The sequence below is a fragment of the Manis pentadactyla genome, chromosome 10 (assembly GCF_030020395.1).
Source record: "Manis pentadactyla isolate mManPen7 chromosome 10, mManPen7.hap1, whole genome shotgun sequence".
Taxonomy (NCBI): domain Eukaryota; kingdom Metazoa; phylum Chordata; class Mammalia; order Pholidota; family Manidae; genus Manis; species Manis pentadactyla.
In genome coordinates this window covers 4243744-4267505 of record NC_080028.1, presented here as the reverse complement: position 1 = coordinate 4267505, position 23762 = coordinate 4243744, and the positions used below count along the sequence as shown (strand labels likewise).

At 41.1% G+C, this 23762-nt stretch overlaps 1 protein-coding gene across 1 annotated transcript in view; it reads right to left on the bottom strand.

Annotated features, from left to right (window-relative positions):
• SMC1B (structural maintenance of chromosomes 1B) overlaps nucleotides 1–23762 on the bottom strand; it is a 97719-nt gene that overhangs the window by 5876 nt on the left and 68081 nt on the right. The window contains exons 16-22 of the mRNA XM_057486290.1: nucleotides 10448–10589; nucleotides 9516–9661; nucleotides 8097–8250; nucleotides 4375–4473; nucleotides 2163–2319; nucleotides 1536–1690; nucleotides 352–503 (exon numbers count right to left, since the gene is read on the bottom strand). Of these exons, the coding sequence (XP_057342273.1) occupies nucleotides 352–503; nucleotides 1536–1690; nucleotides 2163–2319; nucleotides 4375–4473; nucleotides 8097–8250; nucleotides 9516–9661; nucleotides 10448–10589 (1005 nt within the window). The remainder of the gene's footprint in view (nucleotides 1–351; nucleotides 504–1535; nucleotides 1691–2162; nucleotides 2320–4374; nucleotides 4474–8096; nucleotides 8251–9515; nucleotides 9662–10447; nucleotides 10590–23762) is intronic.

Here is a 23762-nt window from a genome sequence, read left to right as displayed (position 1 = left end):
GGGACACTGGGTATTTTTGTTTTATTTAGGTTTGTTTTTGCTATTTTTGACAATTTTGATGTCATACTGGCCATTCCAAACATTTCTTTCTTTTCTATAAAGCTGGAATTTTAGTAGCTACTGATAATAACCAAAATTGAATAAAAACCTGTTAAAGACTGAATTCTCTCTTAGATTTGATGTCTGAATTGTTATAGACCTAAAACATAACCTGAATTATCTGGCTGAAGAAAATAGTGTTGTATCACATATGGTAAATACGACTAAAGAGAAGTAATTAATAGATCACCTATAGGAAGGTCACTTGGTCTCTGCCCTGACGTGAAGTCAGACAGCTCACTGCGACCTTACCTGTGCACAGCGAACAGGAGAGCCAAAGCTGCCACACACTTTTCTCCCCCTGACAGATTGTCCATTGGCATGAACCGTTTCCCTGGAGCCACACAGTTATAGCTGATTCCCTCCAAGTAAGGCTCTTCGGGGTTCTCTGGGCTAAGAAATGCCTAAAACACATGTTTTTATTTAGCAATATTAGAAAAGCAACCAGCAAACTTCAACTTGAAATTGCAAGAGTTTAACTGCAAAATATTCCATTGATTAGGTTTTCCTCTATTTTTATGGCAAAATACCAAAGTCTGTAAGTAATGCACTTACCTCCACATGTACTTAGAGACAACAGGGTTGTTTGGGGGGGGAACAGAGGGAAAACATTCTAACACCCATAAAGGATCAGGCCTTCCCACCAGGTTGCCATTCAAACCTCAGCAGCACATGCTGCAGTCTTGGAAAAAAACAGTCCTCATCCATCCACTCATTGGTCTGTTCAACTATGGGCCAGGCACTGTAAACAGATGAATCCTGCCCTCAAGGAGTTAATGGGTTTATTTGAGTCTTACTAGTTCACTGAAAATAAGCAAATTATTTTTGGTTGAAATTTTAAATATCTGATCCAGACACACCTCTTTCATAAAAGAACACGATGAGAAAGAGGCAAATGCAGATACATCAGGCCTGATCTACCTGTTGGTCCCCATTAGTCCCACAGCACTTCCGATGGATACGGACAGTGGCCTGAGCAGCAGTTTATGGCAGAGCTACCTTTATTACAGTGCACGGATGTGGGGGCGAATCCTTAACTTGGGTCCCTCTCCTGTCACTCTGACTGATTCCCCAGGCCCCACCCAGCTCAACCACTTCCCAAGATCCTCTACATTTCCCCACCAGAGGACACTGGCAGTTCTATAAATCGAATTAGTACCAGACAACAGAATCCAGAACTGAAGAGAACTTGGAAACCAAGTGATTTAACATACATTTTTTAGGTGGAGAAACGGGGCTAGAGAGGTTTGGATCTGCCCGGGCTGGGCGGTGGTAGAGTGAGTAGGCTCTAGAACACAGGCCGTCATAATGAATCCTGAACCCACTTCGCCCCATAAGCAGGTCACTCAAATAATGTGGTGGATATTTTCACCCAGGAAAAAACCACCTCCAATAACACAAAATCCCACTAATATTTGGGGGTGAAAAATACATACTTGGGCACTGTTGTTTCTGCAGAGCTTCTTGTAGATTTGATCAATTGCGACTGAGACGTACTCAAAACACTGGCTGAAAAGATCGTATCTCCTTTTTTTCACCTGTTCAAACTCTTGCCTACACATTCTGGCTTCCTTTCTGCTTGCTTCAAAAGCTAAGAGAAAATCAATGTTCTTTATTTTGGAGACCATTAAGGGGCTGACTTCTTATTTCAACTTTAAAGCATAAATTTTTTAAACTGGATTTTGAGTTTGGTTGGCCTGAGTAAAGTCTACTTTCAAAATACCTCATTTATTCATTCTAAGGATATGGCTCTTAGAGTTGAGCCCTTTTCCCAATAGGCTGGTTTTAAACAATGACAGGCTCTGAAAGGGTAATATGCCTATTACACTGGTAAGAAAAATACACTGACCTGCTCTAAAATAGCCATACACCTGTTTCTAAATTAAAACGGAACACTTTTCAAAAAGGAGGCATTAGTGATTCAGTATTAAAAGTACACGTCAGCATATGACATGTGACATAAAAACAAAGATACAGTGCAGGGGCACTTGGTAAGTGCTACAGAAACCGGAACCCGCGACCCCCGGGAGTGGACCCCGCCGGCCCCCGCCGCCCGGGCTCACCGTCCGCGGACTCCTGGAACTTGTCCCGGGCGGCCCTCAGGCTCTCCGGGGCTCTCAGGTTGGGAGCCGCCGACTTCAACAGCGCGTCTTCTTGGGAGGCCACTTGCTGCAGCAGGAGCCCGAGGCGGGCCCTGACCTCCTCGTCAGACTGGAGAGCCTGGCACGGGCGGAGAACGGGCGGTGAGCGCCTCAGGCCCGCATCGCCAGGCGGTCAGGCCCGCCCCGGCTCCGCCTGCCCGCACAGCCCGCTCGGGGACGCAGGCGGGCGGCCCCACGCGTAGCGCCGGGCGGACGCTCCTCCACGGCTCGCGTGACAGATGCTGCTCTGTGCGCTGCGCTACTTGATCTGGCTAAAAGGCAGCAATTGCTATTTCACCTTCATTTACTCGTTCATTAACGCATACCGACCGTTTGCTATGTCTTAGACGCTGAGGACTCGATGATGGGGGCTGTTGTGTCGCTGCCCTCAAAGGGCTCGGGGGGAAGTGGGACACACGCCATCCACACGAGTGAAAATGCTCACGACAGCGAGCGCAGCACCGCGAGGCCGCGGGGAGGGACCCAGCCCACCCCGAGGCGGCCACACTTGGGCTGAGGCCTGATGATGAGTGAAACCAGCCAGAGGGAGGGGGGCGGCCGTAGCGTCTGGGCAGGACCTTCCGGGAAAACGTCCTCATCGCCCAGAGGGGCTGATAAAGGGGATATTGCAGTTCATTGGTAAGAGAATTATTTGAAAAATGTTAGTAAACTAGTTAACTTCAGTATCTTTTTAAAAACAAATTAACTCACACCATATACTAAATTTCAGCTGAACAAAACAGGTGAATGAGGACAAAACCACAAACAGGATATAAGTATTTACTTATATAATGAAGTGGGGGGGACTTTCTAAATCTGAAAGCACTAAACAGACTATAGAAAAGACAAAGCTACTTTCTGATGGCCTAAAGGTACCACAAATGCAAAGAGCCTGGGAAACCTAACGAAATTATACATGAAATGACAAGATGTGGATATTGCTACTTGGTGTGCATTCTCCGTTTCCCCCTTCCTAACAGCCCATGTTTGACTATTTCTCTCTCATGGGTCCCATGTACCTTGGTGTAAGGCTAGGTCCACCCCACCCGCAGCAGTGACCACTCAGGAATGAATATGTGACCCAGTTCAGGCCACTGTGATGAGGGGACAGCTGCTGGAGCTCGGTAGGAAAAACTGCTTCAATCTTCCGAACAGTACCAGGCACTGCCAAGAGCAGCCTCTCCTCTCTTGGATGGCTACGGTGTGCCCCCTGAGAAGAGCAGCCTCAGGGCCAGGTCGGAACACAATGAAGTATGTGCTGTAGGCTCCTTGAGAAACGGCCAGGGCTGCCAGCTCAGAGACCAGGAGGCTGCACCCAAGTCTGTGCTCTGTGGCTGGGAAGCGTCTGTTGCCCACGGACGGCGCCGCTTGGGATGCTGACAGGGCCGGTTCCGGATGCTGGAGTGTGCTGACTACTTCTGCCTACTGCAGGACTTCCCTTCCCAAAGAATTTAATTATCATTGTGAATCACCAAGAAGAGGATAGCTTTCAAAAAACTGGCTGACCATAGTAGACATCTCATGGGACTAGTGTTCTCCTGAACACTCTGTGAGAGACGCTGATACAAACACCTAAAAAGGTAACCTATTTATACTATTTATTCAGAAATCATTAGGACATCTACTGTTCCTCCCTGAACTTATGTTCTATGGTCTAGAAATTATTTTGAAGTATAGCAGTGTCCCTTGATCAGTGGGGCATACGTTCCAAGACCCCTAGTGGGTGTCCGAAACTGCAGGTGGTGGTGAACGCTATAGATAATATGCTCTTTCCTATACATACAGACCTGTGGCACACTGAGAGACTAACATTAAGTAATAATAAAATAAAACTTACAATAATACACTTGAAATTATGTGAATGTGGTCTCTCTCAAAATATCTCACTATGCTGTACTCACCCTTGTGATGATGTGAGATGGTAAAATGCCTCTCTGAAGAAAGGAAGTGAGGGGGGTGACACAGATGCTGTGATGTAGTGTGGGGCTAGTACTGACCTGACGCTAGTCAGAGGAGGATCACCTGCTTCTGGACCGTGGTTCACTGTGGGCACCTGGAACCTTGGAAAACAAACCCACAGATAACGAGGAACTACTGTTTAAATATTCAATATTACCATGCGTCAGTCAGTTACCTTCAAATCCTCCCTTAGAGAGCTGTAGTCCACCTCGATGGCTTCTTCTTTTTCATATATATCCATTGTTGCCCGGATACTTTCTGCTTCAGTTCCCAGCTGGAAAACATAGGAAGCCCATCTGGTTATCTGCAGTGGTGAGCTCTACTCATCTGTCTGCTCCATGCCCTCTGGTTGTTTGCCACCATACGCAGATTCAAAGTTAAAATACTGACCGTGGCCTGCCAAGCCATGATGACCGGGCCCCAGCGTCTGGCCCCCGTGCTCACTCCGCTCGGAGCACACTGACCTTCTGGGGCAGAGCAGGCACACGTCCACCTCAGGGCAGGCCCTGCCTGCTGCCCGGGCAGCCTTCTCCTCCATGTCTGCACCACTTCCTCTCTGCTTACCAGCTGCTTCTCTCAGGCTGCCCATGGCCTCTCCATCTAAGCCTGCAAACTCCCCTTCCCCAGTCCTCTATTTCCTTTCAAGCATTTTTTCTTTAGCTTGTGTCACCACCAAACACATAAATATTTTGTTTACCATTTTGTTTGTGTGTCCTATCTCTCCCCCACTAGAATGTGAAGGAAAGGATTTCTGGCAGCTATATTCATTGCTGAATTCTGGTGCCTAGTGTCCTGACTGACAACATGCAGCTGACCCTTGAAAAACATGGGTTTGAACTGTGAAGGTCCACTTACACATAGATTTTTTCAATAAGTATATTGAAAACATTTTTGGAGATTTGCAACAATTTGAAAAAACATTTTGTTCTCTCTAGCTTATTTTGTTGTAAGAATATAGTATATAGTACATATAGCATACAAAATATGTGTTAATTGACTATGTTATCGGTAAGGCTTCTGGTTAACAGTAGGCTACCAGTAGTTATATTTTTGGGGAGTCACAAGTTGTATGTGGATTTTTGACTATGCAGGAGTGAGTGTCCCTAACCCCCATGTTGTTCAGGAGTCACCTGTATTTCAATTTCAATGTATATCTCTCTGAACAAAGGAAGGAAGAGCAAAGAAGGAACAAATGAGTACTTACTCAGCTGTAGTCTCGGCATAAGTGCAATGCTGATGCCGAAAACCAAGATTCACAGAGTAAGAGAGGAAAAAAATCCTGTGTCATTCACTCCTTTCTAGATATTCGCAGCTAAAACAAACTCAATGAAACTGTTTTTGGAATTTATGTATGTTGTTGAAACAATTCACATACAAATTGAGCTTGAATACAAAATGTAATGCTGAATCCCTGACTCTCCTGATTCCTATTTATGTGATTCGACATTGCACTCCATGTTACACTTTGATATGAGGCAGCTGGTGCCTTGCTATGCGAAGTGTGGTCAGTGGGCTCCACGTGGGAGCCATCCGGAGTGCATACTCTTAGGCAACAAGATCCCCGGTGCTTCATTTGCACAGCATGATTTAAGAACTAGATTTGGTATAGTCTTCCTCACTTTATAAGAATCTTCTACAAGAACACTGGCAGATGTAGGTAACTTACCCTCTGTCTGAACACCTCCAGTGGAAGGGAAATCTCAGGTTCTACCTCCCAGTAAAACTACTCCTACAATTATTTTAATTATTTCTACCCATTAATCCTTGTTCAGCCCTCTGGACAGAGATAATTTATACCTAATGCCTTATCTATTTGGGACTTTATAGACTATATTATACAGCATCCCCATTACATGGCCACTATGAGATGTTTGTATGAAATTCTAATCCAGGAACTCACCACGAGAAGCCCTCTCGTCTTCCTCGTAGAAAGTGCCCGTAGCAGAAGCAATCTGATTGTGGCCTCTCCCCCCAGCCTCAGTACCCCCTTAGAACCAGAAAGATAAAGTGTGATTCTTCTTCTGTGACACACCTCTTTCCACTGGAAGAGAATGGCCATGTTCCCAAGCCTTTTCTTCCCTGTATGACATGGTCTGCATCTTTTAAAAAAGCATCATGCTTTTTAAAAAAATGAATGCAGCGTTCCAGTGTGGCTTGGGCATCACAAGAGGAGCAGAACTATCACTTTTTTCGTTCAGACAGTGGCTCAGTAGTAGTTCAGCTAAAGGTCTTACTACCTGCTTTGAGATACACCACCATGAATATGAAAGTTTTTCAAGCTAAGTAAGAAGTAAATAATTTCATATTCCCGGTGGACATGATGACAAGTAATTCTGAAGGTTCACTAAAATAGCAAGAGAACCAAAGCAGCAGCATGAATACATGGCCAATAACATCCACTTAGATGTCAGCCACTAAAATAGCTTCTTCCTGTATTCTATAACAAACCGCTTCTAAAATCATTGCCTTTTAAACAGACTTTCTATTTCTTTCTGTAGTGAGCTTTGTTTTTCTGCTCCTATCTATTTCTGCTGCTAATAGACGCCTCTCCATTCCCTCTCTCCGCACCCATAGAGTAGACACAGGACCCAGGATAAGCCATCAGAGTTCTTCCCCAGAATTTTCCTAACACAGAGACCAGAGGGGAGTTCTCTTTCCCCTCTGGTCAAAGCTAGTGTTTACACAGCTGTAGCCTTGTGGTGGGGGGTAAGCTGATTGCAGAGAATAAAGCCAGTATATACTGGGCCAGAAAGACTTCTTGGTGGTCAAATTCCTGGCCTGGGTCATGCATGAGACGACCTCCATTCCAGTCCTATCCCTTTACCCCTTTTCTCCTCCCCCTTTAAAGCCATGTGAGTTGCGTTTATGTCACTTGTGGCCAGGTAAGGTTTTCTCCTTTCCTTGTCTCCTCTGTGGAATGTGATCTCTGCTAAAACAGCAAAAAGCAGACTTTTTGAGTATAATATCGCACCAGAATTATGCCATGAGACACGGTCAATACTGGCAAGAGAAAAATTGTTTTATAGATGCTTTGTTCTGAAGAGTGAAGGCTTCTCTGGAGTAGAGAACTGGATGGAACTGAATGGTCCAGGGACAGAGCAGAAAGGGGATGAGGTATGTGGATGGGAGACCCCAGGGAAAAGACTCACATACTCAGTAAAACCTCAGAGATGACTCGAGAGGCACAATAATTATTTTCAGCATCCTCTGGATTAGCTAATAGTAAGATATCCTTTCTGAACTGTACAGCTGTGCCTCCCTAACGTAAGAAACAGAACTAAACCTCAGGGGTACTGTGGGACACAGGTGCAGTGCGAAAGAGAGAAAAGGCAGACAGATAAACGTCTGCCATTAGTGCACTTCAGCTTTAGCTTCTGGCTCTTTGGGGCTCCGTTCTCACCTCACCACCCGGGCAGGCTCAGTGAAGCTGTTTATGCTCAAATCACCTGAGGAGCTGATGAAGGTGCGGAGCAAGACCACCACCCTTTACAGACTTGTATGGCGTTGCAATGTGCAGGGACTGCCAATGCCAGGTGGCCACTTGCTTGCAGTGCACTGTGGCTAACACCACCTCCCCAAATGTCCTTAAGTCCAACTGCTTTACTTCTCTGATTTCTCTTGGGTATCTAATGTAGATTCAAAAAACTCTGGCCTATCCTGTGGAGCTAAAGGGATATGGACTAGCAAGAGAAATAAGCGGACTGCATGAAATGCCCAATCCTCTGGAATGATGGTCTTTTGCCCTTTCTTCTTCCCAGGAGATGTCATCTCTGCCCCTAAAGGGGCTTGAGAACAAGAGGAAGAATCTACAGAGCTGGGTTTCATTAAGCAGCCAAAGGGCTTTACACTAATTTCTACACAACTGCATTTATTTAAGAAAATCACTTGCTAGAATACCTCCACTTCGATGATGTCATCCAATGACCCCAATAAAAGAATTATTTCGATGTCTTGAACTTTGCAATCAAGCAACATATTATGCCTCTCTAGCCGTTTCTGTTCGAGAGAAGTTTGAATGAGTACAACTTCTTTTTGGCATTTTCCCACTTTCCTGTAAATACAGATATGAAAAAGTGATTATATTCTACTCATAATGTAAAGTTGCACCAAAGAAGAAAAATATGTGTTATAAACTTACATAAAAATATTTTTTCCTGTGAGTGCTCTAAGTTCTAGAATTATCTCATTGGTAACTTATAATTTGAACTTTAACACTCCTGAGAAAGGCCATAAATGTAATCAGTCAGTCCAAGAGAACGCTCTTCAGTGATGAATGTCATCACTTTACCAGGCCGACAAGGCAGTGCTTTCCTGATTCATTTTTAAGTCTATGATTTTTCAAGCTGCATTTCTCCCTTAGAAAAGCTCTACACTTCAGGATCCCAAACCAAGAGAAACAGTCTCTCAGTAATTACACCACCACTAATGTAATACTTTCTATCTTAAGTGAGGGGTCTTTTTACCAGTTTAAACAATGTGGGTGAGGTTTTTAAGAGAACCTCGAAACAGAACCAAAAAATAAAATAAGAACTAGGATTTTCAAGAATATGATGACAAAGATGTGGTTCTGTTTAAACTAAATACAAGGGTAAAAATAAAAGAGTAAATGAAATTTAATTCCACTTAAAAAAATATTAGACAAAGACTTTCTGGCTATATCTTGAAACACCGAAATCTCTGAAAAGTGAGGGAAGTTGTGAAATGCAAAGAGGTTGAGCAAAACCAGCACATTTTACCTGATCCCTTATGGCCGTATCAGTCATATGAGAACGCCGATGTCACTGGTGAGCAACAAGCCAGCTAGCTGAGGTGTCACCATCACTATGATGGCACACATAGTGTGTGCCAGGCACTGCACTAAATGCCATATGAAGTCATTTAATCCTTACAACTGTTCTGTTACGTAGGCACTATTATTATCCCATTTTACTGATGAGGAAATGAAGGCCTACATGTCAGTAGCAGAGCTGGGATATGAAAGTAGGAAGTCTGGCTCCAGAATCTACCCATCATCTGCTATAAACAGACCAGAGGGAGACTGTAGAACAGGAAGGTACCAGTGTCAAGAGGGACTTAGGTAAGGGACTCTTTACACAGTCCATGTTTTCATCTGTCAAAGGAACTATTCACTCTACAACTAACCACCGATTGGTCTTGCCCCAAGTTAGAATGCTTGAAAGGTGTGATAGGGGATCAAAAGCAACAAAGGATACACATTCAAATAATAAACCTACCTAGAATAAATTTCAAATTGCTGATAAACATTTTTGAAAAACTCTGGTTATGGTCTTTCAGATTGATAAAGTTTTTAATTACCTATCAACAGCCAAAAACTTCTTCCGTTCCTCTTCAATTTGAGCTTGGACTTTCTCAACGTTGGAATTCTGAGTGCCAAATATGTCCTTAAGTTGCTGCTGCTTTGCCGTAAGTTCATGGACGATTTGCAGACAATTTTCTTCAGCCTGGAGATGACCCACAATCTTTTACATTAATACGGCCAATAGATATCTTATTATCAATAAAACCAAACCAGTCCCTCTGAGATAAACCCTGAGCACTGTGTGAGCCGTCACAGGATGCGATCCACTCTGGTTCTGCACTTCTTGGGACAGAAATCCCGCCTGCCTTCGTCCTGCGCTGCAGATGCATTCCCCTGGCTGGCCGCTTTCTGCCTTCTGTCCCCACTGTTGAATGAAAACGTTCTTGCTACTACAACCTCTTAGAAGTTAAACAGACATTTTTCTGACTTTCTCTTTTGACAACCTTCCTCACTTCTTCCTGCAAAGTGGAGACCTCTCTGATACCTTCCCTCTGGCTCTCTTCAGAACCTGTGACCAGTCCTTTCACAGTTCATCCTTGTCCCCCTCTCTGGGAGTCAACCATTCACATAGGGTTTCAACTGGCTCCCATAAACCAGCCTAAACTTCTCCCCCATCTATGTGCTGTGTAACTACTGGCTGGAAATTGCCATCTATGTCACACAGGCACCTCCAACTCCACAGTCCAGAATATTCTCTCCTTACCCTGCTCCACCTGTCCACTGATCACCCGAGTGAAAACTCAGGAGTCATGTGCGGTGTCCGCCCTTGCCCTCCACTCCCACTTCAACACATGGTAATTCATGAAACTGTGTTGATTTTACTTCAAGTATATCTCAAGTCTGCCCCACAATCAGGACACGAGTAAGTGTTTACTTGATGAAGGGACGTCATCGTGTCAATGGTGAGGCGCTCGGCCACGGTGATTACCTTCTTTAGGTCATCAATTTCTTCTCTGCCTTTCTGGATGGTTTCTTTTAATGTGTTGGTTTTACTCAGTTTCTTCTTGAGCTGATTGCGACTATATTCAAGTTGAATATTAAGCCGAGTTTTTTGTTTCTCAAATTCTAGTCTAGTATAAAAAAGTCAAGCATTACAAGTGGTAAACAGAGTCCTTAAATTTTTTTCTCTGTTATGGGAAATCTCAAACAAATGCAGAAGCAGAAGGAATACTAAAATGAATTCCCCTATCACCCAGCTGTAATCATCACCGATCCACGGTGACTTGTGTTTGTGACCCTCCTCGTCACCCCTTCCCACCACTGGATCATCTGAAGCAAATTTCAGACGGCACATAATTTCATCTGTAAATATTTTAGTATGTATCACTGAAAGTGAAGTGACTTTTGATACATAAGCATAACTACTGTAGATAGAAATGATAATTCCTTAATGTCAGATTGCTATCAATGCCAAATTTCCTGAGTCTCATTAATTAAAACTGGTTTGTTTGAATCAAGATCCACGTATTCCATTTGAATGTTTCTTAAATCTTTTATAACCCATAAGTTCTATCCCCTCTTCTTTAAATCACAATTTATGTGGTTTTCTTATTTAGTCAGTCTTTAAAAAAAATAAAGCTATTCTTCCCAAACTCCAAACTGAGGAATTTAAGAACATGTTCCTTCCTATGCTCTTTCCTGCCCTGCCAATGCGATAAACTCCTAAAGAATTCTAGTATCGACTGTGGCTTACTTACCCTTTCCATTTTCTCTCCCTCACGACTCATTCAACAAACACTTTTAAGCACTGATTTTATTAGATAGTATGTTAGATACTACTAATACAACACAACAACAGGAATGATTAAAAAAGAGAGTAATGTTTAATGAAAGGTCACTCTCTGCCAGACACTTATAAATGCTTTTACATGAATTAGCTCCCTGAAGCTGTGGGAGATCAAGCACAGGAGTGAAGCATCTTGTCTAAGGCCGCTCACTTAGGCGGTGGTGGAGCAACGTGTGACACACTCAGGCAGTCCCCGCTCTTCACCGCTGACCACACTGCCTGCAGGAATGGTTAAAACAAACCCTTGGAGAATTTATTTCTGTTGCGAGAGGCAGACATACAGGCTATGCACAAGTGAAATGCTTTGCCACTTGGCTCCAGGACACCATACTATTCCTGTCCTCTCACTGATTGCTCCTTAGATCCATCTCAGCTCCTCAATTTGTTAACATCACCTGGGATCGTTTTTCTACCCACATTCATTCTATTGGTGATCTTATCCAGGCACTTGACTTTAAGTACTCTCTGTATACTGATAACCCCCAAATGTATACTTCCAGTCTGGACCTCTCGTGTCAACTCCTAACTGGTTTGTTCAGTTGCCTACTCTTCATCTCCAAGTGGATGTCAGTGGCATCCTAGGATACATAATGGATAAAGTAGTAGATGTAATAAGAGGGTTTGGCAAAGTTATGAGGTTAGCGCAATCTAAAATTTGATAGCATTTTCTATATCAGTAGAAGCCAACTAGAAAAGTATCACAAATATAGATACTATTCACAAAAGAAAAACAACTGCAAAATATCTGGGAATTAACTAAGAACACATAAGATCTCAATGGAAAAAACTTTAAAATTCTAATAAAAGATATAGATGATCAGAATAATGAAGAGACATTCTATGTTCTTAGATTAGAGGGCTTAGTATTTTGAAGATGTTCCCCCCAAATAAGTATATAAATCCAATGCAGTCCCATCAGAATTCCAGTTGGGTTTTTATGAGATGCTCAGTTAGTAGTGACAGGCAGAATTCCTTAGAAATAAAATCTATTCAGGAAGGATTATGACAGGGATAAAAGAGGATAATGATAGGGATTAACTCAGCAAAAAGACATTAACAATCACAGATATTTATGCACCTAATAACAAGACTTTAAAATACAAGAAGTAAAAACTGACAGAACTAGACAAAGAAATTGACAGATCCAAAGTACACGGCTGACTCTTGAACAGCATAGGGGCTAGGGCACAGACTATCTGTGCAGTTGAACATCTATGTATAAATTTTGACTCCCCCAAAACTTAACTACTAATAGTCTACTGTTGACCAGAAGCCTTACCAATAACATCAAGTCAATTAACACATTTTATGCTATATGTACAATACATTGTATTTTTAAAGTAAGCTAGAGAAAAGAAAATGTTTTTTCATATTGTTGCAGATCTCCAAAAATGTTTCTAGTATGTTTCTTTTTAAAAATGCACATATAAGAGGTGGGGCGGAAGATGGCGGCGTGAGTAGAGCAGCGGAAATCTCCTCCCAAAACAACATATATCTATGAAAATATAACAAAGACAACCCTTCCTAGAATAAAGACCAGAGGACACAGGACAATATCCAGACCACGTCCGCACCTGAGAGAACCCAGCGCCTCGCGAAGGGGGTAAGATACAAGCCCCGGCCCCGCGGGAGCCGAGCGCCCCTCCCCCCAGCTCCCGGCGGGAGAAGAGCAGGCAGAGCGGGAGGGAGACGGAGCCCAGGACTGCCGAGCACCCAGCCCCCGCCATCCGGGCCAGAGTACAGGGCGCTCGATACTAGGAAAACAGGGCAGCAAGAACAGTGAGCGGGCACCGGAGGCTGGGCGACAGAGGACATAAGAAAAGCGCGCGACCATTTTTTTTTTTTTGCTTTTTTGCTGCTTTGTTTTGGCGAGCGCTTTTTGGAAGTCTTAAAGGGACAGGGACCCCAATATTAGGGAAACAGGGCAGAAAGACCGGTGAGCAGAGGCCTGAGGCTGGCACCGGAGAATAAAGAAAAACGAACGACCACCTTTTTTTTTTTAATTAAAATTTTTTTTTTTTTTATTAAAAAAATTTTTTTTTCTTGTTTTTTTTTGTGGTCGTTGTTTTGTTTTGGCGGGTGCTTTTTGGAAGTCTTAAAGGGGCAGGGCGGGCCACTTAATCCAGAGGTAGGGAATCCGGGATCTCTGGGCACCCTAACCCCTGGGCTGCAGGGAGCAGGGAGGCCCCTTACGGAGATAAATAGCCTCCCAGCAGCTCCTGCTCCAACGCGACTCCACCACTTTGGAGCAGCTGCCCGAGCCAGGCCACGCCCACAGCAACAGCGGAGATTAACTCCATAGCAGCCGGGCAGGAAGCAGAAACCCTGTCTGCGCGCAGCTGCCCAGCACAAGCCACTAGAGGCCGCTGTTCTCCCAGGAGAGGAGGGCCACAAACCAACAAGAAAGGAAGTCCTTCCAGCCGTCACTCGTCCCAGTTCTGCAGACTATTCCTATCACCATGAAAAGGCAAAGCTACAGGCAGACAAAGATCACAGAGACAACACCAGAGAAGGAGACAGACCTAACCAGTCTTCCTGACAAAGAATTCAAAATAAGAATCATAAACATGCTGACAGAGATGCAGAGAAATACGCAAGAAAAATGGGATGAAGTCCGGAAAGAGATCACAGATGCCAGAAAGGAGATCGCAGAAATGAAACAAACTCTGGAAGGGTTTATAAGCAGAATGGATAGAATGCAAGAGGCCATTGATGGAATTGAAATCAGAGAACAGGAACGCATAGAAGCTGACATAGAGAGAGACAAAAGGATCTCCAGGAATGAAACAATATTAAGAGAACTGTGTGACCAATCTAAAAGGAGCAATATCCGTATTATAGGGGTCCCAGAAGAAGAAGAGAGAGGCAAAGAGATGGAAAGTATCTTAGAGGAAATAATTGCTGAAAACTTCCCCACACTGGGGGAGGAAGTAATCAAACAGACCACAGAAATACACAGAACCCCCAACAGAAAGGATCCAAGAAGGGCAACACCAAGACACATAATAATTAAAATGGCAAAGATCAAGGACAAGGAAAGAGTGTTAAAGGCAGCTAGAGAGAAAAAGGTCACCTATAAAGGGAAACCCATCAGGCTAACGTCAGATTTCTCAACAGAAACCCTACAGGCCAGAAGAGAATGGCATGATATATTTAATACAATGAAACAGAAGGGCCTTGAACCAAGGATACTGTATCCAGCACGACTATCATTCAAATATGATGGTGGGATTAAACAATTCCCAGACAAACAAAAGCTGAGGGAATTTGCTTTCCACAAACCACCTCTACAGAACATCTTACAGGGACTGCTCTAGATGGGAGCACTCCTAGAAGGAGCACAGCATAAAACACCCAACATATGAAGAATCGAGGAGGAGGAACAAGAAGGGAGAGAAGAAAAGAATCTCCAGACAGTGTATATAACAGCTCAATAAGCGAGCTAAGTTAGGCAGTAAGATACTAAAGAGGCTAACCTTGAACCTTTGGTAACCACGAATTTAAAGCCTGCAATGGCAATAAGTACATATCTTTCAATAGTCACCCTAAATGTTAATGGGTTGAATGCACCAATCAAAAGACACAGAGTAACAGAATGGATAAAAAAGCAAGACCCATCTATATGCTGCTTACAAGAAACTCACCTCAAACCCAAAGACATGTACAGACTAAAAGTCAAGGGATGGAAAAACATATTTCAAGCAAACAACAGTGAGAAGAAAGCAGGGGTTGCAGTACTAATATCAGACAAAATAGACTTCAAAACAAAGAAAGTAACAAGAGATAAAGAAGGACACTACATAATGATAAAGGGCTCAGTCAAACAAGAGGATATAACCATTCTAAATATATATGCACCCAACACAGGAGCACCAGCATATGTGAAACAAATACTACAGAACTAAAGGGGGATATAGACTGCAATGCATTCATTCTAGGAGACTTCAACACACCACTCACCCCAAAGGATAGATCCACTGGGCAGAAAATAAGTAAGGACACGGAAGCACTGAACAACACAGTAGAGCAGATGGACCTAATAGACATCTATAGAACTCTACATCCAAAAGCAGCGGGATATACATTCTTCTCAAGTGCACATGGAACATTCTCCAGAATAGACCACATACTAGGCCACAAAAAGAGCCTCAGAAAATTCCAAAAGATTGAAATCCTACCAACCAACTTTTCAGACCACAAAGGCATAAAACTAGAAATAAACTGTACAAAGAAAGCAAAGAGGCTCACGAACACATGGAGGCTTAACAACACGCTCCTAAATAATCAATTGATCAATGACCAAATCAAAATGGAGATCCAGCAATACATGGAAACAAATGACAACAACAACACTAAGCCCCAACTTCTGTGGGACACAGCAAAAGCAGTCTTAAGAGGAAAGTATATAGCAATCCAAGCATATTTAAAAAAGGAAGAGCAATCCCAAATGAATGGTCTAATGTCACAATTATCGAAATTGGAAAAAGAAGAACAGATGAGGCCTAAGGTCAGCAGAAGGAGGGACATAATAAAGATCAGAGAAGAAATAAATAAAATTGAGAAGAATAAAACAATAGCAAAAATCAATGAAACCAAGAGCTGGTTCTTCGAGAAAATAAACAAAATAGATAAGCCTCTAGCCAGACTTATTAAGAAGAAAAGAGAGTCAACACAAATCAACAGTATCAGAAACGAGAAAGGAAAAATCACGACGGACCCCACGGAAATGCAAAGAATTATTGGAGAATACTATGAAAACCTATATGCTAACAAGCTGGGAAACCTAGGAGAAATGGACAACTTCCTAGAAAAATACAACCTTCCAAGATTGACCCAGAAAGAAACCAAAAATATAAACAGACCAATTACCAGCAACGAAATTGAAGCGGTAATCAAAAAACTATCCAAGAACAAAACCCCCGGGCCAGATGGATTTACCTCGGAATTTTATCAGACATACAGGGAAGACATAATACCCATTCTCCTTAAAGTTTTCCAAAAAATAGAGGAGGAGGGGATACTCCCAAACTCATTCTATGAAGCTAACATCACCCTAATACCAAAACCAGGCAAAGACCCCACCAAAAAAGAAAACTACAGACCAATATCCCTGATGAACGTAGATGCAAAAATACTCAACAAAATATTAGCAAACCGAATTCAAAAATACATCAAAAGGATCATACACCATGACCAAGTGGGATTCATTCCAGGGATGCAAGGATGGTACAACATTCGAAAGTCCATCAACATCATCCACCACATCAACAAAAAGAAAGACAAAAACCACATGATCATCTCCATAGATGCTGAAAAAGCATTTGACAAAGTTCAACATCCATTCATGTTAAAAACTCTCAGCAAAATGGGAATAGAGGGCAAGTACCTCAACATAATAAAGGCCATCTATGATAAACCCACAGCCAACATTATATTGAACAGCGAGAAGCTGAAAGCATTTCCTCTGAGATCGGGAACTAGACAGGGATGCCCACTCTCTCCACTGTTATTTAACATAGTACTGGAGGTCCTAGCCACGGCAATCAGACAAAATAAAGAAATACAAGGAATCCAGATTGGTAAAGAAGAAGTTAAACTGTCACTATTTGCAGATGACATGATACTGTACATAAAAAACCCTAAAGACTCCACCCCAAAACTACTAGAACTGATATCGGAATACAGCAAAGTTGCAGGATACAAAATCAACACACAGAAATCTGTGGCTTTCCTATATACTAACAATGAACCAACAGAAAGAGAAATCAGGAAAACAACTCCATTCACAATTGCATCCAAAAAAATAAAATACCTAGGAATAAACCTAACCAAAGAAGTGAAAGACTTATACTCTGAAAACTACAAGTCACTCTTAAGAGAAATTAAAGGGGACACTAACAGATGGAAACTCATCCCATGCTCGTGGCTAGGAAGAATTAATATCGTTAAAATGGCCATCCTGCCCAAAGCAATATACAGATTTGATGCAATCCCTATGAAACTACCAGCAACATTCTTCAATGAACTGGAACAAATAATTCAAAAATTCATATGGAAACACCAAAGACCCCGAATAGCCAAAGCAATCCTGAGAAAGAAGAATAAAGTAGGGGGGATCTCACTCCCCAATTTCAAGCTCTACTATAAAGCCATAGTAATCAAGACAATTTGGTACTGGCACAAGAGCAGAGCCACAGACCAATGGAACAGACTAGAGAATCCAGACATTAACCCAGACATATATGGTCAATTAATATTTGATAAAGGAGCCATGGACATACAATGGCGAAATGACAGTCTCTTCAACAGGTGGTGCTGGCAAAACTGGACAGCTACATGTAGGAGAATGAAACTGGACCATTGTCTAACCCCATATACAAAAGTAAACTCAAAATGGATCAAAGACCTGAATGTAAGCCATGAAACCATTAAACTCTTGGAAGAAAACATAGGCGAAAACCTCTTAGACATAAACATGAGTGACCTCTTCTTGAACATATCTCCCCGGGCAAGGAAAACAACAGCAAAAATGAGTAAGTGGGACTATATTAAGCTGAAAAGCTTCTGTACAGCAAAAGACACCATCAATAGAACAAGAAGGATCCCTACAGTATGGGAGAATATATTTGAAAATGACACATCCGATAAAGGCTTGACGTCCAGAATATATAAGGAGCTCTCACGCCTCAACAAACAAAAAACAAATAACCCAATTAAAAAATGGGCAGAGGAACTGAACAGACAGTTCTCCAAAAAAGAAATACAGATGGCCAACAGACACATGAAAAGATGCTCCACATCGCTAATTATCAGAGAAATGCAAATTAAAACTACAATGAGGTATCACCTCACACCAGTAAGGATGGCTGCCATCCAAAAGACAAACAACAACAAATGTTGGCGAGGCTGTGGAGAAAGGGGAACCCTCCTACACTGCTGGTGGTGGGAATGTAAGTTAGTTCAACCATTGTGGAAAGCAGTATGGAGGTACATCAAAATGCTCAAAACAGACTTACCATTTGACCCAGGAATTCCACTCCTAGGAATTTACCCTAAGAATGCAGCAATCAAGTTTGAGAAAGACAGATGCACCCCTATGTTTATTGCAGCACTATTTACAATAGCCAAGAATTGGAAGCAACCTAAATGTCCATCAATAGATGAATGGATAAAGAAGATGTGGTACATATACACAATGGAATACTACTCAGCTATAAGAAAAGGGCAAATCCAATCATTTGCAGCAACATGGATGGAGCTGGAGGGTATTATGCTCAGTGAAACAAGCCAAGCGGAGAAAGAGAAATACCAAATGATTTCACTTATCTGTGGAATATAAGAACAAAGGAAAAACTGAAGGAACAAAACAGCAGCAGAATCACAGAACTCAAGAATGGACTAACAGGTACCAAAGGGAAAGGGACTGGGGAGGATGGGTGGGTAGGGAGGGATAAGGGGGGGAGAAGTAGGGGGGTATTAAGATTAACATGCATGGGGGGTAGGAGAAAAGGGAGGGCTGTACAACACAGAGAAGGCAAGTAGTGATTCTACAACATTTTGCTATGCTGATGGACAGTGACTGTAAAGGGGTTTATAGGGGAGACCTGGTATAGGGGAGAGCCTAGTAAACATAATATTCGTCATGTAAGTGTAGATTAGTGATAGCAAAAAAAAAAAAAAAAAAAGGGCAGTTCCTGTGTGGTAACCTCCAACGAGTTCTACACAAGGGTATAAAGGGCATATAAAAGTGTAGGCAAAGGGTCTGTTTGTGTTTATACAGAGGATCAAAGCCTAATTGGGCTACCCTGAAAATGAACTAAGATACGATATGAAAAAGAACTTCCAACATCTGCACCCTCTGGAAGACTCATGCCAGAAGATGATCATCAAAAAACCCCAACAAAGATCCACGCACTGCTACAGCTGTAGATGCACTCATCCCACCAGTTCCTGGACCTGCCATGGGAATGAGGAAGGAGATATCTAAGCTGGGCTGTGCATACAGTAAAACAACAAAATTGGACTGGATCTATACTGTTGGAACTCAACCAAGAATTTGGAGAAGTGCAAATTGTAGCGCTCCAAAGTCTTACAACTACAAACTATTTATTGTTAAAAGAACATATGGCATGTGAACAGTCCCCAGGAATGGGTTGTTTTAATTTGTCTGATTTCTCTCAGACTGTTCAAGTTCATTTGGACAATATCCACCATATCATAGATAAGTTTTCACAAATGCCTAAGGTGCCTAACTGGTTTTCTTGGTTTCACTGGAGATGGCTGGTAATTACAGATATGCTTTGGTTATGTAACTATACTCCTATTATGTTAATGTGTGTGTGCAATTTAAGTAGTAGCTTAAAACCTATACATGCTGAAGTTACTCTACAAGAAGATATATCAAAGAAATAATCAATCTTCCCATGTTTTCTTCCGCCTGCTACTTCTATAGCTTTTCTTCTTCCTTCCTAATTACAACCCTTAAATAGAATTCGTGCCTCATATCAAATTTACCGAGTATCATAATTCTTCCAAGTGGTAAAGATACCTCAAGACAAATGCTGGGCATAGAAGCCACAGGGCATAAATATGCAAAGAAGTAAAAAGCTAACCTTTTCAAACAATAAGGCTTCTCTCTCACTTACCAACTTCACATTTCCCTGTATGGCCCCGGAAGATGACTGGTTAGCCAGAGACGGGTAAGATTCCTCATGGGAGGAACAACCTAAGACAGGCACAGTCGCAGGGGGGCCATCAGGTGAGAAATTGGGGATCAACAGAGGTGAGGCTTAGAACCTCACCCCCCCGTTCTGAGAGAAATCTTCTGCATACGTGGATGTTTTATTGCCCTGGTCTAGCTTGGATTAACACATAGTCTACAGGCACACACCTGATCATCTACATGTGCTCTCTTACAACACTAAACTATGTTTTCTACCTTTATCTTGTATCTACCTACCACTTCAGCATTTTATTAAAAATAATAATAATAAAGAGAGAAATGTGGTATCCACATATAAATCAAGTATAAAAACCAAATGAGTATTCATATTTGAACTGACTGTTTATAGTTCATAATGCATGAGCAAAACCGAAAGTTTCTGTGATGACTGCCCTTGTACTGTTCACTATGTAACTTATTCATTATGTAAGAATTTGTTCTACATGTAAAAACTTGTTTGTTATGCCTCAGAAGATTGGAGACTGACAAAAATTAGGCTTGGGGTGGAATAATGATTGTGCATTGAGCATTGACTCCCCTATACAGAATTTTATTGTCGTTAACAACCATTTGATCAATAAATATGAGAGATGCCCTCAAAAAAAAAAAAAGGACAGACTTCCAATGGTAAAATAAATTAGTAACCGGGATGTAAGGTATAGCATAAGGAATATAGTCAAGATATTGTAACAGCCTGGTAGGGTGATAGCTGGAACCTAGAATTATGTATATAAATGTTCTACCACTGTGTTGTACACTTGAAACTCATGTAATGTAATACTGTGTGTCAACTACCCTTCAATAAAAAATAATTATTAAAAAAAAAAATGCACATATAAGTGTGGACCCACACAGTTGAAACCCAGCTTGTTCAAGGGTCAGGCCTACTTGGAAATTTCAACACTCCTGTTTTAGAGACTGTTAGAACAACTAGACAGAGAATCAGTAAGTACATTTAAAAAAAATTTCTATACACTTGCATTTTATCAATCTTTTCTTTCCTGGCTTCTGGGGTTCTTTCTGTCATACTGAAAGGCCTTTCCTAATCTGAGGTTATTTTTTAAATTTCCTTATGACTTATCCTAGTATTTTTATGCCTTCATCTTATTTATTTTAAATCTTGGATTCAGCTTGAATTAACCTGAGTCTAATGAATGCGACAGGGATCCCTGTAGGTTTTTTCCAGATAGCTAACACATGTATCCCAACACATACATGATTTATAGAAAAGTATCTTTTCTCCAGTGATATGAAATACCATATCATGATTTATAGAAATCATGATTTATAGAAAACAAATACATGATTTATAGAAAAGTATCTTTTTCTCCAGTGATATGAAATGCCAGCTTTATATTAAATCAAATTTCCTTTATAGATCTGAATATATTTTTGGACTTTTTGTGAGATAGTACCTCAAGATTTTAATTGATACAGCTTTATGCTATGTTTTAAAATCTGGGAATTCTAGTCATTTCTCATTACCTTTTTCAGATTTTCCTTGCCTAGGTCTGAATGTGAGCTCTGGAATCCATTTATCTGATTAAAAAATATGTCTATATATGTATTAAGATGATATTTACATTATAGATTAAATTAAAAGCCATTTCTTTATAATATTGGGTCTTCCTGTGAAAGAACTAGTATCTTTCCCTCTTATTCAAGTTTCTGTTTATATCTCTCAGTCTTGTTAAAGGTTTCTTTACATATTGTTTTGAGATTTAGTAAGTTTATTTCTAAGTACTAAGTATTTTACCTTTTTCTTCTTTAATTGGGGTATTTTCTCCCAATATATTGCTTCCCTGGTAGTTTGTATGTAGAACAGAAAGGCCATAAATTTTTTAATTGATTTTTCATTTAAAATTTCATATTAATATTTGTATCCACATTATTCAAAGCTTTTTTTTGTTTCTAATAGTTTTCATTTATTCTTTAGGAATTTCTAGATATATATCATATGTAACCTGCAAATAGTGAAAATTTTACTTCCTCCTTACTAAATTGTTATACCTTATTTATATTTCTATCTAGCTCTAAGAACTAGTATCATCTTATTTGTTATTAAGGGCTTTCTCTTAAAAACTATGGAATAAAATATTAGATCTCTTTAGAGCAGTGATGATTGAAATAAGAATGACTTGAAATAAGGACCACCTGAGGCATAATTGGTTTTAGTTATGAAATAACAGTTACATTTACAGATGTGTAAGTTGCTTACCAACCAACATCTTATTAAGTGACGGCAAGCATTTTTTTAAAGCTAAAATTGCATTTTATTTTTATTTTCTATTAAAAAAATTTTTTATTAAGGAATTATTGATATACACTCTTATGAAGGTTTCAATGAAAAAACATGTGGTTACTATATTTACCCATTATTATCAAGTCCCCCCCATACCCCAATGCAGTCACTGTCCATCAGTGTAACAAGATGCCACAGATTCACTATTTGCCTTCTCTGTGCTACACTGTTTTGCCCGTGATCCCCCACACCATGTGTACTAAACATAATACCCCTCAATCCCCTTTTCCCTCCCTCCCCACCCACCCTTCCACATCCCTCCCCTTTGGTAACCACTAGTCCCTTCTTGGAGTCTCTTGAGTCTGATGCTAATTTGTACCTTCAGTTTTTTCTTTGTTCTTATACTCCACATGTGAGTGAAATCATTTGGTACTTGTCTTTCTCTGCCTGGCTTATTTCACTGAGCATAATATCCTCTAGCTCCATCCATGTTGTTGCAAATGGTAGGATTTGTTTCTTTCTTATGGCTGAATAGTATTCCATTGTGTATATGTATCACACCTTCTTTATCCATTCATCTACTGATGGTCACTTAGGTTGCTTCCATATCTTGGCTATTGTAAATAGTGCTGCAATAAATATAGGGGTGCATATGTCCTTTTGAATCTGAGAAGTTGTATTCTTTGGGTATATTCCAAGGAGTGGGATTCCAGGGTCAAATGGTATTTCTATTTTTACTTTTTGAGGAACCTGAATATTGCTTTCCACAATGGTTGAACTAGCTTACATTCCCACCAGCAGTGTACGGGGGTTCCCCTTTCTCAGCATCCTTGCCAGCATTTGTTGTTCTTAGTCTTTTTGATGCTGGCCATCATTACTGGTGTGAGGTTATATCACATTGTGGTTTTAATTTGCATTTCCCTGATGATTAGTGATGTGGAAAATTTGTTCATGTGTCTATTGGCCATCTGAATTTCTTTGGAGAACTGTCTCTTAATATCCTCTGCCCATTTTTTAATTGGGTTATTTGCTTTTTGGGTGTTGAGGCATGTAAGTTCTTTATATATTTTAGATGTTAACCCCTTGTCGGATGTGTCATTTACAAATATATTCTCCCATACTGTAGAATGCCTTTTTGTTCTGTTGATGGTGTCCTTTGCCATACAGAAACTTTTTAGTTTAAAGTAGTCCCATGAGTTCATTTTTGCTTTTGTTTCTCTTGCTTGAGGAGATGTGTTCAAGAAGAAGTTGCTCATGCTTATATTCAGGAGATTTTTGCCTATGTTGTCTTCTAAGATTTTTATGGTTTCATGACTAACATTCAGGTCTTTGATCCATTTCGAGATTACTTTTGTGTATGGGGTTAAACAATAATCCAGTTTCATTCTCTTGCATGTAACGGTCCAGTTTTGCCAACACCAGCTTTTGAAGAGGCTGTCTTTTCCCCACTGTATGTCCATGGCTCCTTTATCATATATTAATTGACCATATAT